The following is a 15496-nucleotide window of genomic DNA, read 5'->3' as shown; positions in this document are numbered from 1 at the left end:
GAGGAAGAGACGTCCTAACCAAACCAAACCAAACCTAACCGAACAGTAACTTTTTGGAAAAGGTATATTATTTGAGAAGTCAATGAAGATAAACATCAATATTTTGGAAAAGGCGTAACAATGTTAACTGATTTACATTACCTCAGATTAATAACCCCTGGATATGAAAGAATATAGGGAGGCATACTTGAATAGGGCATCGGAATCTCTAGCGCCCCTGTAGTCAAAACTAGGAAAAAGGTTACCCCAAACAGACTCAGTAAGCGCGTGACCACGGCTGCTACTCCATGCTTTTTTAAGCCTAGGCTACTTTTTATCCGCGGTTCCCGTTTCTTTTTCTCTTCTCAAGATCTCATCCCGGTACCTGGTCCGGAAGTTTTGATCACTAAATTAGGTAGGTTTTTGGTTTTTTATTCATATAAAAATTAGATTAAACTATAAATTTGATAAATCAAATGACTGAGAAGCAATAATGGATGAGTCAGGTAGTATTCAAGTGCAATACTGGTTCCAGAATTATCGTTTTGGGAAAAGGTGGAAGGTAAATTTGATAATTAATTCGTATAATGAATCCTTGAACTTGGAAATTTAAAGAACCTCACGTTCTTCATGTTTAGTTTATCACTATACCTATAATCACTCTTACAACGCGTAAGAACAGCGTTTGCGAGGCATTTTTTGAAAATATTTAATGTCTTTAACTTAATATCGAAGACACAAAAAAAACCTTTTACGTTTACTAGGCCTTGCCGGTACAACCGTACAATTCAAACTGAGTCGTCTGCATGGGGTGACAAAGTTCTACGTTTTGCCGTCTGAGGGCGCCACACGGCGATACTATTTGAAAACGCCCGGTTTTGCTTGCCTTTCATATCCAGGGGTTACTAATCTGAGATATTACTAACCTAACCTGGTTTTGAACAAAAACGTTTTATTGGACGAAATTGTTTTTGTTTAATGCTTAACCCAAGTCCAATTTTCACTTTTGCTGTATACAGTTATATTATATACAGTATTTAGAAGACACGGTGTTGAAAACTTACCGAGGTCGTTTTTATTTTGTCGCCATCTATGATGGAGTCAAAATATTACGGAGACATAAAACGGAAGATTAGCTCCGCCTTCGTCGTCGCATTTTTTCGTCGTCGTCTCTTTAAACTACTCCCTTATCACAAGCGACTTTGTCGCCATCTATGATAATTTCGCCGCTTCACTCGCGCTCCGGTTATTTCATTCAAATTTCGGTTCCTTGATAGTTCTGTTTCCGGATTTTTGCACATAACGACTTCTAAAGCCTTCCGTTAACGGTAATCGAACTTAATTTTCAGTGATTTAAACTATTTTTCGTGTTATCGCCGTCTTTTGCTTTTTCCTACTGGCAGCGTTTTGCCATAGGTCTTGGAAAAGCTCATATTGTTTGTTCCTTGGGACTCATGACGGGGCTTTTTCTATAACTGTGTTTGAATTTCGGTAATTAAACGTGCGGACTCGACATTTTTTGTTGCTCACTGCATTCCGCTAACGGTGTTTAATTTTTTAATTCGGTTTCATCGTTATTTGGCTCATTTTCGCCGAAAGTGACGCTGTAACGGCGACGGGGATACTGCCTAGTCCTTGTCTCAGACCGTCCTAAAAAGTTTAAAATTCATTATGCCGTCTGCTAAACACTATGATCTCATTTAAATTGTGCGGAAACGTGTTTTAAACTAATATGGGTCATTCCTCCAAGAACACGTGTCTTTTGTGTGACCTCTTTTATGTTCGGCTCCCTGTTCATTGTAGCCGTAACAGGCTGAGAAATAAGGATTTTTTTTAAACTGGACATCTGGCCTAGTGGCCTGTGTCGACAGAGCCGCATGAGAACAGGCTGAGAAATAAGGATTTTTTGGGGTTTGTTGTATCTCGGCTTTTGTTGAGGAGATATTCTTTATACGATTTCCATATTAATTAGCAATGTTAATGTATATAAGTAAGGCATTAATTATACAGTGCCTAAATATAGTTTTTGTAATAATTATCCTTTGCTATTATATCAATATGGAGTTCATTATCATCTTGTTGCATAGTCGTCAAATATTCGCGTTTCCAAGGCAGCACGAATGTATAGAAAACGCTAGCACTTTTGAGGTCGCTTAATTCGACAAACACCGTCGTTTGAATTGTAAATACCAACACCCGCGGTTGGGCTAAATTCATTAGAAACTTTGGCGGGATTGGGTCTAATGGAATTCTGCGCAATGGGAATATACCTATTTAAACAAATCTAGCCGACCTGTTGGAAATGTTGTTCTAGTATTAAAGCCAAGAAAGCTTATTTATTCTTCATGTCGAACCATCACTTTAAACACATATTTTGCTCAAAATTTTAGTCAAGGAATTCCTTTTCTCAATATAAAATGAAAGCCATTGTGACTTACATTATGAATATAGCCACAAGCCATTGTGACTTACGTTATGAATATAGCCACAAGCCATTGTGACTTACATTATGAATATAGCCACAAGGTGTTAGATTATTCACCTTGTGGTAAAATATACCTCCACTTTCTAGTTGTTTTTCTAAAATATTATAATTCTTCTTAAAATAAAGATTTAAAAAAATTTAAGCTATATACCAACGTTTTAAAAACATGTTACGTTAAATAACACCTGGTAAGCGTTGATGTTTAGCTTAGTGTTAAGATTATTCTCTGTTTACCTCTTAAACGTGATAAAATAAGAAGTGTTCCTATTTGGAACACATTTAAAGGAGATGTAATGAGACATCAACATTGAAGCAATAAACATTACCTCACACCAATGTTTAACTTTATAACATGTTCAGATGTTGCAAACCTAAACACTTTTTTTTCTGTGTATTCTTAGTATAGGCGAAATTAGTTGTGCCTTTCACTCCAGTCAAATAAACCTTATTTTTTTTTGTTACTCTGTGCGAATGATAATTTCGGGAGTATTTGATAATTAGTTAATTACAAAGGATATCCCAACAACATAATTCAAAATTTGGTGCCGAAACCCGGAATAAAATAGGAACTTTAGATAATTGGAGAGGTTAATTTGGATATTATGGTAAATTAACCGGGAAAAATGGCGTCGACAACGGTCAGGAAACGAGGCAGTTTAAAGGCTTCAATTACGAGGTTAATGAATAAAATGGATGATTGCTTTAATACGGAACCGGTCGACACGAAAAGATTGGAAGTTTGGCTGGAACAACTTATTCAAAAGGAATCTTTACTCCCAGCTTTGGACTTAGAAGTGCAAATTGCAATCACGGACAATAATGACTTTGACGAGGACTATAGAATTTCACTTGAGTATATGGAGAAAATTAGTGAAGCCATAAGCATATCAAACCACCCGTAAGCATGAATTCACAATACGACCACGGGTAATCACCGTTGTACAATAGCGCCAGAGTGAGATTTGAGGTCCTAGGCCACCTCGAGGGGAATCGAAGTAATTCTCCCCTTCCCCATATCCCAATACTACCTTTTAACTCGGCAATGTAAGCAGTCGTCTGTTCTATACTACGATTACCGCCGCCAATTATTTCAGTTGTTATTTTAAGTTTATTAAGCGTAAATTATCTCGAATTTTTGTTCAAAATAGAAAAACTAATAGAGATAAGTTTACACAATACATATGGTTTCAGATTAATATTATGATAACCAAAGATAAAAGAGTAGGTTACCGCAAGTTTTGTATTCGCCACTTTAACAGTTAAAAATTCAGTGTACTCTCCCATCCGAGTAAATAGATGAATAATTAAAATTAAAATAAACATTAACTTTGCACGCCTCCCCCTCCCCGATCATTAGCGAAGACGCGAACATCAAAATCCACAGTTTAAAATGTTTGTTATTATTACAAGTATTAATGTAGGTAGAGCATATAAAAGGTAAGAAGAAGATATATACTAATCCTTGTATTTATTTCCAAGCTTCCGGTAGCATCCCTTGCGCGATTTGAAAAATGTTTCCCCTTTGTGCCACCGGGAAGACCCGTGTCGCGAGTTTTACCTAGACAATGCCTGTGGCTAAATTCCCGGTGTCCTCCCACTGGATCGAATCCCATTCGACCGCATTCCCAATCGACCGATTTTATCTGAAATATGATTTTAAATCCCGCCGTTTGTGCAGTTTCTGTCTAATGGAATTTTTATTAGGAATATTATTATTACTTATAAGGCTATATAAGTTAATTTAGTGATAGGAACTTTCGTCTCACCGTGGTGCAGTGGAAGAGTATCGGACTACCGTGCGATAGTCCTTGGATCGCTTCCCCGAAAGAAAACGTAAACTACGTAATATTTTAGAGGGTTAAGGTTAGGTCAAATCAGTTTAGGTTAGGTAGGGTTGGGTTAGGTTAGATTAGGTTAGGTTTGTTTAGGTAGGGTAAGGTTAGGTTATGTTTTGTTAGGTTGGGTTAGGTTAGGTTAGGTTAGGTTAGGTGGGTTAGGTGGGTTAGGTTAGGTTGGGTTAGGCTAGGTTAGGTTAGGTTAGGTTAGGTGGGTTAGGTTAGGTTGGGTTAGGTTAGGTTAGGTTAGGTTAGGTGGGTTGGGTTAGGTTGGGTTAGGCTAGGTTAGGTTAGGTTAGGTTAAGTTTGGTTAGGTTTGGTTTGGTTAGGTTTGGTTAGGTTTGGTTTCGTTAGGTTAGGTTAGGTTAGGATTGGAAGTGGTAGGATAACCGATTTTCCATAATATTTTTATTATCATTGAGGTCCTTGCATAATAAAAGCGGGCCTTTTCCAACAATTTTTTTATAAAGATTCTGGAGCAATTAACGCTGAATTTATTAAGTTCCTTGAACAATAAATATAAGCTTTTTCCAAAATATTGATTGTTTTACGGATCATTTCAGGTTGGCTTTGATTCGGCTCGGTTACAATAGAGGCATCCTTTTAAACTTGGGATTTGACCATTACAGTATCATTATTTATATAAGAAAGTGTATTGATAGACGCAAGCTTAAGGACAACGGCATTTTCTTTAAACCACAAGTTGGGAAAACCAAAATATTACCTCTCCGTGTCGAGAAGATTATATAAACTTAAGTATCCAATGAAAACTTCGACCTTTTTGCCCTCATCCTTTCCCGCGCTTTGCGCTTCCGCATTTCATCCTTACTCTCAACATTATCTTCCTCCATTTTACATACAAAAATCAAATACTCACAACAAAAAGCGGCAAAAACCTGCTGGCTCTTTACAACCACTTAATTTGACTTAATATCCAATTTCCAACAACAATAATATACCGGTAGTTTAATTGACAACCTACTAGCATCGAAATTCTCATTAAGAATGGCTCACGCGGATAAAAAAGGGCAACTTTCAACTAGGTGGGCGTTATCTCATTAGATTTGAAAAATGTCATTTGTTTTTTTACCAATGCCTAACCGATTGGATTTTTTTAAAGCAATCTTAGCACCAAAAAATAATTTTTGATACAAAATAAATGTTTTATATTCTTATTAAGAATAAAACAAGAGGATAAAAAAGGTCTGTCCTCTCGTAATTTTTTAAGCTTTTATCATGATTACTCTATACAACAGTAACAAGGAGTATAAACCCATTAGTGGAAGCAGTATTTTTTTTCCGAAACAATCTCGCTTATGTTTATCCTCTCTAGACTTCACTAAAAACGTGCTACTCCAACGTAAAGTATTGATAGACAGGCAAGGATTCATACCATTAAAGAAGGAGCGCAATATTATCCATATTTTCATTTCATATACAGAGAAAAGAAATTATTATGTTTCTGAGAGGAGCTTCCCATTTTTGTTGTTGTTTTGAAAAATATATCGCAAGCACGGGCCTTGATAGATATAGGAGGCAATGAATGAAATATATCACAATGCACGCGCCTTGATAGATATAGGATGCAATTATTGAAATATATCAAAATGCACGGACCTTGATAGATATAGGAGGCAATGAAGGAAATATATCGCATGCACGGGCCTTGGTAGATATAGGAGGCAATGATAAACTCTCTCTTTGCACGAGAGGTTTATCTTTAATATTTAAATAAATATAATTATTTTTAATTATTTTAATCTTCAATAATTAACATTAATAATAGTTAAATCGTCTAAAATAAAGTTATACCTATTATCATCTCAAACTTTGCTAATATTGACGTTTAAAGTGATGGGTACCCCTCTTGCCCGCTTTCTTCAAATTTTGGGGTATATATACGATTCGTTTCCATTAAAATAGTAAGGAAAAAGCGCAATTGCGAAAACCTTTGGTGGCGATCCCACCTTAGGGAGGCTAGACGTTTCTCGTAACCCTAGCTGATCGCCGCGTATATCCTAAAACCAAACGATGATAATGGAGTAGAAGCCAATGATACAGATTGGTGTCTATGTGGAATAGACGGAAGACCAGTGGATGGTGGTGTTAGAAGCCAGTGTAAGTGCAGACAGGTGTCAATGTGGGATTGACAAAGAACAGAAGATGGTGGTGATTGGAAGCCAGTATGTACAGACTGGTGTCCAAGTCGAATGGACGAAGACCAGAAGATGGTGGTGATTAGAAGCCAGTAAGAACAGACTGGTGTCCGTGTGGGATGAATAAAGACCAGAAGATGGTGGTGTGAGAACTCAAGTAGAGGAGCCATTTCCGTGACTGTGAAAGCAGTTCGGAAATGGCGAACACGTTTGCTCCGATACGCAAACTGCGAACGCGGTCACGTGGGTGTAACAACGGACAGACAGACAGACAGACACACAGACAGACAGACAGACACACAGACACGGCCGTTACAGAACCTCTCCTGGACTACGTCACACGGAGAGGTAAAAAGAGGTTTTTTTTAATTCGGTTTTAAAATACGGCGTTAAAAATATATCTTTTAATAGCAATGAAAATTTTAAGATAATTTTGGGTATATTCGGTCCAACGGGATTCGGTTCAAAGGGAATTCGGTCTAATGGGATTCGGCCCTATGGGCCAGCAGCAAATTCCCTTCTATTCACGCTTACGGGTGGTTTGATATGCTTATGGTGAAGCTAAAACAGTGGCAAAACAACGTTTACGGGAAGATGCAGCGGGAAAAGAGCACATCGGGACATTCGGGCTCAAGCGTTTGCTGCAATGAAGGAAACGAAAAGGCGGTTTTAGTGAAACAACCAGAGCTGTGCTAATTAGCTGACTACTAATTGAATTAGAATTAGCAATTAGGTAAATTTTTATGAAGTAATTAATTAGCCAATTAGCAATTAGACATAGAAATTAATTAAATTTAATTAGAAATTAGCCATTTATTTATCAAACTAATTAATTAGAATTACTAATTTCTAATTAATTACTTGTCTAATTAAGGAAAAAAAAGAAACAATAATTAAACATAAAAGTTTAAAAGTTTCCATGGATTTAGTACTTTGGTAATGCAAAATTTAATGTTTTAATGCCATTGAAAAACGGGTACGGAAGCCGTGAATTATTCACGAAAAGTGAGACAAGCCTCGAGCCTTCCGTCATGTTAAAATTTGTCTCATTTCTTCATTTTCTTGCCACAGTTCCTATAATGGACCATGAGTAGTAAATCCATGGGCACTGCTATAAATTCGAGTAGGAAAAAAAGTTGAAATTTCGAAATTGGACAGTTACGATTTACGAAATTTTCTACTAGTACTATTATTCTCTCACGTTTAGAGTAGCACTAAGGTTTCCTCGTCGATATAATAAGGCCGTTTTCATATTCAAATAGATTAATCAAGAGTTAATTCCTCGATTTTTAGTTTTTACTAAATTAAAAGATTAATTGGAATTCCTTTGGCTAATTAGTTAATCCTAAATCTAATTAAATTTTAATTAGATAATTACCTTTCCTATTCATACTAATTAATTAGAATTACTTCTCAATTAGCACTAAGGTAATTAAAATTCAATTACCATTTTCAATTAGTAAATGTTGCTAATTAATTAGAAATTCAATTAGCTAACTAATTAATTAGCACAGCTCTGGAAACAACCAACTGTGACTATTGTGAAATTCAACGGAGACCCAACGCAATGGACTACGTTTTGGAATCAATTTGATTCAGCAGTGCACTCAAGGTAGGACATAAACAAAATAGATAAGTTCACCTATTTAAATTCATATTTAGAAGGCATGGCGGCCACCGAATCTAACTACGATGAGGCAATCGACCATTTGAAAAGTCGATTTGGATGCCAGGACAAGATCGTAGATAAACATATGAAGAACTTTCTAAAATTGGAAAAGGTAACGTCATCTAAGGACATTGTAGCTTTAAGAAGAATGTATGACTCGTTACAAGTAGAAATTAGAAGTTCAAAGGCGTTAGATGTAGGGCCGGAAACTTATGGAACCCAGAGCTGTGCTAATTAATTAGTTAGCTAATTGAATTTCTAATTAATTAGCAACATTTACTAATTGAAAATGGTAATTGAATTTTAATTACCTTAGTGCTAATTGAGAAGTAATTCTAATTAATTAGTATGAATAGGAAAGGTAATTATCTAATTAAAATTTAATTAGATTTATGATTAACTAATTAGCCAATTGGATTTCCAATTAATCTTTTAATTTAGTAAAAACTAAAAATCGAGGAATTAACTCTTGATTAATCTATTTGAATATGAAAACGGCCTTATTATATCGACGAGGAAACCTTAGTGCTACTCTAAACGTGAGAGAATAATAGTACTAGCAGAAGTTCATAATTATATCAAGAAGTACGTAAATTGGACTAATTGGAGGCTTTTTTCCTGCATTCCTTGAAAGTTCTTAAGCAGACGAATGACTGTTTAGTAGCAACCAATAAAAAGGCAGGAAAATTACGTAGTTGAAAAGTAGTTTCTTTTAATCTTTGACCTCAAATGAAAAAGTAAAATGGCGCCGTTGATTTTGCGGGAATAATAGGTACGCAGCCGCGTTTTAAATAAAAAAAATTTAATTAATGAACTAATGTTAAAACTTTAGTGCGAAAAATGTTTCGTCTCTAACCGCGAGTTGTGAATTGATTTAGGTAACATAAATTGTTTATAAACGTTCATAGTATTTCACGTAAATGCTGCTGCTAACGGGCTAAGCCTTGGCTGTATTTTTGGTCAAACAGTAACTTAACTTACTTAAGGAAGTTCATGTTAAATTTAGCTGCCTTATAAAGGGTAAAATATTTGAAATGCCTCGTAAGAAAACTCCTACGCAGCTACGGTTGTTACCGAAAAATGAATCCACGCAGTGTAATTTTTTTCTAAAATCTACGTCAACAAAACAAATTCAGTATGATAACTCTGATTTCGTGTCAAACGTGTCAACTGAAACTGACAGAGTAGTTATTAAAACCAAAAATTCGTCAACACAAACAATACCAACTGAAAGAACGTTGCTAGGAAATGCAACTGTGAAACACCCAGAACAAATATTAGCTGAAAGGCTACCACAAATCTACGTTAATCATAGATCCACGCAATGTGATTTTTTATAAAACCTCATTGTTCAAGACAATCTCAGACTGATTTTATTGAAGAAACCTCTTCAATTGGAAGCGTAGTTAATGTAGTTTCCAAAAGAAAACCTGAATTTATTTTAGAGTCCCAAAAAATCAAAAAATTAAAAATCAACGAGACCATCTGTGAGAAAGATACGGAAACTTCTACAAATGATCAGTCCTTGTGTAAGTTTTGACAGCTGTTTTTGTTTAAAATTTTGTTTATTGTGTTTTACATCTCTAGATGGCGTTCATGATGAAAACTGTCATGTTTTAGAAGAAAATATTCCGATTAGCAGTAGTTCTTTGTGTGAAAAGGCTCTAATATCCATAGAAGACCAAATAAAATATTTAAAACCAGGTACTATATTCTTATAATTTTATAGTGGACCTAGTGCCTGGAGTAGAGTTTTCCATAATGACGAAACTTTTCACAGATGGTTTAAATATTGTTAAAAAAAGAAACCGTGATCAAACTCTATTTCAAATCGAAGTCACTAGAAATGATACACTCAGGCTCAGTTCAACATATTTTGACACGCCTGTAAAGCTCGTATTTTCCATAACTGGAACCGTAACGGTTTACACGATGTTTAAAACTCCAACAACAAAAAACGTTTTTGATCCTGATTCTGAAGTTAAAGACATCAACTTAGAGATTATTCAAGAATCTCTGGCAATACTGAGAGATGATTTTGTGTTTTGTACTGGTATTTCACTGGTAATTTTTGTTACTTTACTAACCCTTTCCATGAAAATGTTTATTAACTTGAAGCGCTAGCTGGCTAAGCATCATTGGTGGGTTGCTAGATTGGATTGAAGCAAAGCTGAGAAATTATTTTGGATGCAAGCACAATCGCGCTGAGAGCTATTAAAAATTCTCAATGAATTGCGTCTTAAGATAAGCCAAAAATAGATATAAACTCATATTTTAAAATATTTTAAGCATGATTCACACAAACTCGAGGATTTAAGAACAAAAAACTGGAGACTATTAAATACCCTTTTGATAGGCACCAAGCAAATGATTGCCTAGTTTGGCATATTCCCCCAAAGAATATAAATAAGAGTTTATATAGCAGTGGATTGTACCAATGTGGGAAATGTCGTTACCTGAATAGGTAATTTAGTCAATATATTTATAAGAATTTAGGATCATTAGTATGAGTATGATCATGTGAAGTGCTGTCTGACATTAAATTGTTGATTTTTAAGATACATCTTGAATCTGGCTAAGAAGAAAGAAAATGTCACGCCTAGAACCAAACTAAAAAGAGTATCCGTAACCTCACGGTGCAGAATTAGTGTCTTAACTCCTAAATCAAGAAGAAAAAGATTACAAGAAATTAAGCAAAATCGAGCTAGCCTAACCCGCAAGATTAAGAAATTGCAACAAAGGTTAACAGAAGCTAGCGTAACTCTTAGTGATATTCAGCACAAAAATATGCAGAATGTTGTTTTTGAAATAAACAAGAGTGGTCAAAATGAATTAAATAAAATCTTCAAAAGTGCAACCAAGAAAAATAAAACATTGGGTGAAGCCCTTCGAACCTCTTGGAACTTGGACTCAGCAAGAAATGGTTTCGAAAGAGATCAAATGAAGTGTGTCAAGGGGAAAACAGGCAATCGTTGGTGCCCATTGACTTATCGAATAGCTTTGAGCGTATTTGCAAGATCCCCTGCTGCTTATGAAGCATTGGCTTCCTTTGATGTCCTAAAATTGCCAAGCGTTCACACCATAAAAAAAAAGTTGGGCGAAATTCCAAGCAAGCAAGGCATCAATTTAGCGCATCTGAAATGCGAAGCTAATAATTTTAAAAGATACGTTGAAAATTATCGTGGAAATCATAAGCCGCCTGCTGATGGGATTCTAATTTTTGATGAGGTGAAGATTATTGGCAAGCTTATATGGAACTCAAGAAGCAACGAATTCATCGGTTGCACTTTAAGTCCCGAGGATATTCCTTCTATGGAGGATTTATTCAAAGAAAAAACCATGTCAGAGACTCTAGAAGCCGAATATGTTTTGCAGTTCTTGTGGAGGTGCATAGGTGGAAAATTTGACATTTTAGGACCTTACTTTATGCTCCCTAAACCAGCTTCTCAGTCATTTATATCAGACTTGGTGTATAAAGTCATTTGGGCATTTCAATCTGTAGGCTTGGAGACTTCGGCATTGGTTTGTGATGGTGGAACCTCCAATATTGGAGCGTTACGTCACACTTTAGGGATGGACGCTTCTTTCAGTTATACAGAAAAGAATGATGGCTCTTTTGATTTTAGTTTCAAACCCCAATTTCAACACCCTTTCCTGAAAAACAGGTGGATATACTGGATTGTTTGCCCAACGCACCAGTTGAAAAACATGATAAATGGGTTACATCACTCCCAGCAAGATGGATCGAGAAACTTTACAGTTATGGGTGATGTGCAATTTGGCTGGAATCAAATCATCGATTTGTATGCTCGGGAAGTTGATCGGGCTGAGAAAAACGAGTTGGCTCAAGTTAAAGGGTTGTCTTTGGCTCACATTGAGAGAGATTCTTGGACCAAACTCAACGTTTTCCCTGCTAAAATCATGCAAGACCTTAAAACGATTGGGGAATTATACAACTATGCAAATCCGAAATACGGGAGTCCCCCTCATGATCATGAGTCAGTTATGGCTTGCCACGATTACCTTTATGCCTGCAACCAAATATTTGAAAATGGGTTGTTATCTCATGAGAGAGTTGACTCTATGAATTCTTCCCCGATTGTCTCTATGAGAAAAGGTTTGGAATATTTCGAACTGTGGGCGACGGAAAGAAATTTGTGTGGTGATTCTCTTAAAAGCCGTAATGAAAAAAAATTTTTGGCATGGCAGACTTGGGAACTTTTAAGGATCAGTGTATATGGATTTTCGAACTTAGCCGAGGATTTTCTCTCTCGCCATCCCAATAACTGGATCGCGCCTGTCAGAATAAATGGTTCGGCTATCGAAACCGTATTTAGTCAGCTGAAATATATTTCTGGTGGGAAGTTAACGAGCTTGAACTATTCACCTGGTGTAAGAGCGTTGCTGCTAAAAAATTGTACCAAAACGGTACAAAACGCAGAACAATCTTACCGCAAAGTGAATTTGGATATATTTCAAGATCCATAAATTGTTATTAAATTCATTTAAATATCGTGATCACATTTAATGAATATATTACTGCGAAATGGATGTAAATTGTAAAACCAGAAATTAAAAAATTCAATTAAAACAGGAACTTTTTTTAATTAACACAGGAACTTTTCATGTTTAACAAATCTGAATAGTAATTATCACTCAAATATCACAAGAAATACATTTCGAAATAGTTAAATATCACAATTATTAACCTCAGCTTCACCAACCTAGTATAAGCATAATTTTTTTCTAGTGATTAAATGTTTAGGTCTAACAGGACTAGCACTTTGTACTTTTTGTTTACGGTTACAAGGCTTAGTTTTAATAGGACTAGTTTTTTTGGTCTGTTCAACAGTGGGCTTTTTGGGTTTTGATGTGGGACTTTGTACTTTTAGTTTGCGACTATAAGGCTTAGTTTTAATAGGGCTACCTTTTTTCGTCTGTTCATTAGTAGGCTTGTTTGGTTTTGATGAGGTTTTCAAAGCTTTCTTCTTTATTGTGTTTCTGTAGAGGTAGCACCTTAAATTTTGTCCTCCAATTCCTCTTTTGCCTTTTTTGTCATTTCGCATCCGAATTTTTTGACGAAACAAATCCCCTAACTTGGCGTGACCCAACTTCCTTTGCCAAACTTGTCTGAAATCTTCTAAATCTTCTTTTTCGAAACCTCTTTCAACCACTTCCTCTATTTATGTTAATGCTTCATGATACATAATCTCCAATTGCTCATTTCTCTTTAATGACGCCATTGTTTCCTCTGAAGTTTAGTAAATTTTTATTTAGGTTATTTAGACTTTAAATAGACTTCCTCGATTCTATTATCTTAAAAAAAAGGACTTACTGAGCACATTTTTTGACAGATCCGTGATGGCATTCCATTTTAACCATTCAGCAATAACAATGTTATTGACTTCTTTTATGTACTCCATAAGTAGTACATGTGGTATGAGTAATCCACCTCGGTTTATGTGAATGAGCGCAGGAGGAATGTCTTCTGGAAACTGGTCTTTATTTCTCAAAGATAGGCTTATTTTATAAAATATGTGAGCTTTATCACGTTGTCGTTGCGTTAGCGGTTTCATGCCTCGTATAAGTTTCTGTGAAACTTGCATGTTTTGTTTGTTTACCTTCCACATCTCCCCTAGACAACCTCCTCCTAGCCTGCACAACGAGTACAGTTCATCAGTTTTAAGATTGCGTAAAGGTTTTTTCAGAAAAGTTGTCTTAATTTGTTGGTTTGCTGATTCGTTCGCTATTAATTGTGCTAGAGTCCTAGCCCGCTCAAAGTTTTCAATTTCTTTGACGACCTTGCTTGCTAACCAATAGACAGTGAGGGCAACTTCAGTTTCATTAAAATCAAGTTTTTCGCCTAAGTCAATTTCAAACTGTCCAAACGAGTACTGCGTTAACCAGCTATTCCAAACACAGGGAAAGTTTGCGGTACTCCTCTTTTCAGCCTTGCAGTTTTCTTTTAATGAAATATATTTTTCACTTAGCGTATTTATTAAATGTTCTAGCTTTTTATCCGTTTTAAATGTTCAATTATGCTGCAGCGAACTCCAGTCTCATCAATTTTAAAAAATTCATCTTCGTAATTTATTAACGAAACTGTGAATAAAGGACGTACCATTTGTTTACCTTCCATGTTTAATCGAGAAAAGCTATTTAATAAACGAAGTAGAAAACATTAGAATAATTAAGAATAATAATAATAATAATAATAATAATAATAATAATAATAATAATAATAATAATAATAATAATAATAATAATGAAACTTTTACCTTTTTGACGGTGGAAACAACCGCACGCGAACCGCCTAGGGCTACCTATCGAGGGCCCTCTAACAACATATTAAAGCAGACGATAGCTTATAACCAATCGTCTGGCACAAAAGCTCAAAACCTGCTTTACGGGGACCTTCTTTTCTTGGCACCATGATACTCTTTCCCTATATAACAAGTAAAGTGTCTGGCGATGACGCGTGCCTCTAAGGGCCATTTTACCGTGATATATAACTGCGCGGGAAAGGGGGATGGAGAGGGAATAGCAGAGAAACTTACATGGCGCGCGAAAATACGAATTTACGTACTTCTTGATATAATTATAAACTTCTGGTACTAGTAGAAAATTTCGTAAATCGTAACTGTCCCATTTCGAAATTTCGACTTTTTTTCCTACTCGAATTTATAGCAGTGCCCATGGATTTACAACTCAGAGTCCATTATAGGAACTGTGGCAAGAAAATGAAGAAATGAGACAAATTTTAACATGACGGAAGGCTCGAGGCCTGTCTCATTTTTCGTGAATAATTCACGGCTTCCGTACCCGTTTTTCAATGGCATTAAAACATTAAATTTTGCTTTACCAAAGTACTAAATCCATGGAAACTTTTAAACTTTTATGTTTAATTATTGTTTCTTTTTTTTCCTTAATTAGACAAGTAATTAATTAGAAATTAGTAATTCCAATTAATTAGTTTGATAAATAAATGGCTAATTTCTAATTAAATTTAATTAGTTTCTATGTCTAATTGCTAATTGGCTAATTAATTACTTCATAAAAGTTTACCTAATTGCTAATTCTAATTCAATTAGTAGTCAGCTAATTAGCACAGCTCTGATGGAACCTTGTTACGAACAATTTTAAAGGAAAGAATTCCACAAGAAATTATTTTGGAATTTTCATGTACGGCTGAAGGAAAGAAAGAGTCGTGGTAGGTGATGGAATTAGTTGAGTATCTTGGTGATGATGTGGAAAACCGCGAACGGGCATTCGGGTTTAACAAGCCTGAACAAAAATCCCTCCGCGTTTCGGACAGTCGCGATAACCTTCGCAAAGGTAAGGATGGAAGAAATCACTGGAAAGGAAAAGGACA

General features: G+C 35.6%; 2 protein-coding genes across 2 annotated transcripts; one reads left to right on the top strand and one right to left on the bottom strand.

Moving 5' to 3' along the window:
* Nucleotides 1-8122: 8122 nt before the first annotated feature.
* On the top strand, nt 8123-12822 carry LOC149707853 (uncharacterized). Its single transcript, XM_089864994.1, has 7 exons — nt 8123-8274; nt 9131-9428; nt 9491-9653; nt 9712-9828; nt 9905-10188; nt 10443-10588; nt 10683-12822. The coding sequence occupies exons 1-7, from the start codon at nt 8123-8125 to the stop codon at nt 12610-12612; spliced, it is 3090 nt and encodes a 1029-aa protein (XP_089721120.1). The 3' UTR covers nt 12613-12822.
* A 485-nt stretch (nt 12823-13307) lies between these two features.
* Nucleotides 13308-14263, bottom strand: LOC149707852 (uncharacterized). The gene is made up of 3 exons (XM_089864993.1): nt 14246-14263; nt 13460-14135; nt 13308-13375 (listed from the first exon to the last, which is right to left on the bottom strand). The coding sequence occupies exons 1-3, from the start codon at nt 14261-14263 to the stop codon at nt 13308-13310; spliced, it is 762 nt and encodes a 253-aa protein (XP_089721119.1).
* Between the last annotated feature and the right edge of the window lie 1233 nt (nt 14264-15496).

The sequence above is a fragment of the Phalangium opilio genome, unplaced genomic scaffold (assembly GCF_054372755.1).
Source record: "Phalangium opilio isolate 3A_F unplaced genomic scaffold, DU_Popi_V2 ptg000013l_1, whole genome shotgun sequence".
In the NCBI taxonomy this organism is placed as follows: Eukaryota; Metazoa; Arthropoda; class Arachnida; order Opiliones; family Phalangiidae; genus Phalangium; species Phalangium opilio.
This window is presented reverse-complemented; position numbering and strand designations above follow the sequence as displayed.

Coding starts and splice junctions, on each gene's coding strand:
- LOC149707853 (XM_089864994.1), top strand. CDS start 8,123: ATGGCGGCCACCGAATCTAACTACGATGAGGCAATCGACCATTTGAAA. Junction 9,654..9,711: donor TACAAATGATCAGTCCTTGT/GTAAGTTTTGAC, acceptor TTACATCTCTAG/ATGGCGTTCATGATGAAAAC. Junction 10,589..10,682: donor AAATGTCGTTACCTGAATAG/GTAATTTAGTCA, acceptor TTGATTTTTAAG/ATACATCTTGAATCTGGCTA.
- LOC149707852 (XM_089864993.1), bottom strand. Junction 13,376..13,459: donor TCTGTCAAAAAATGTGCTCA/GTAAGTCCTTTT, acceptor ACTAAACTTCAG/AGGAAACAATGGCGTCATTA.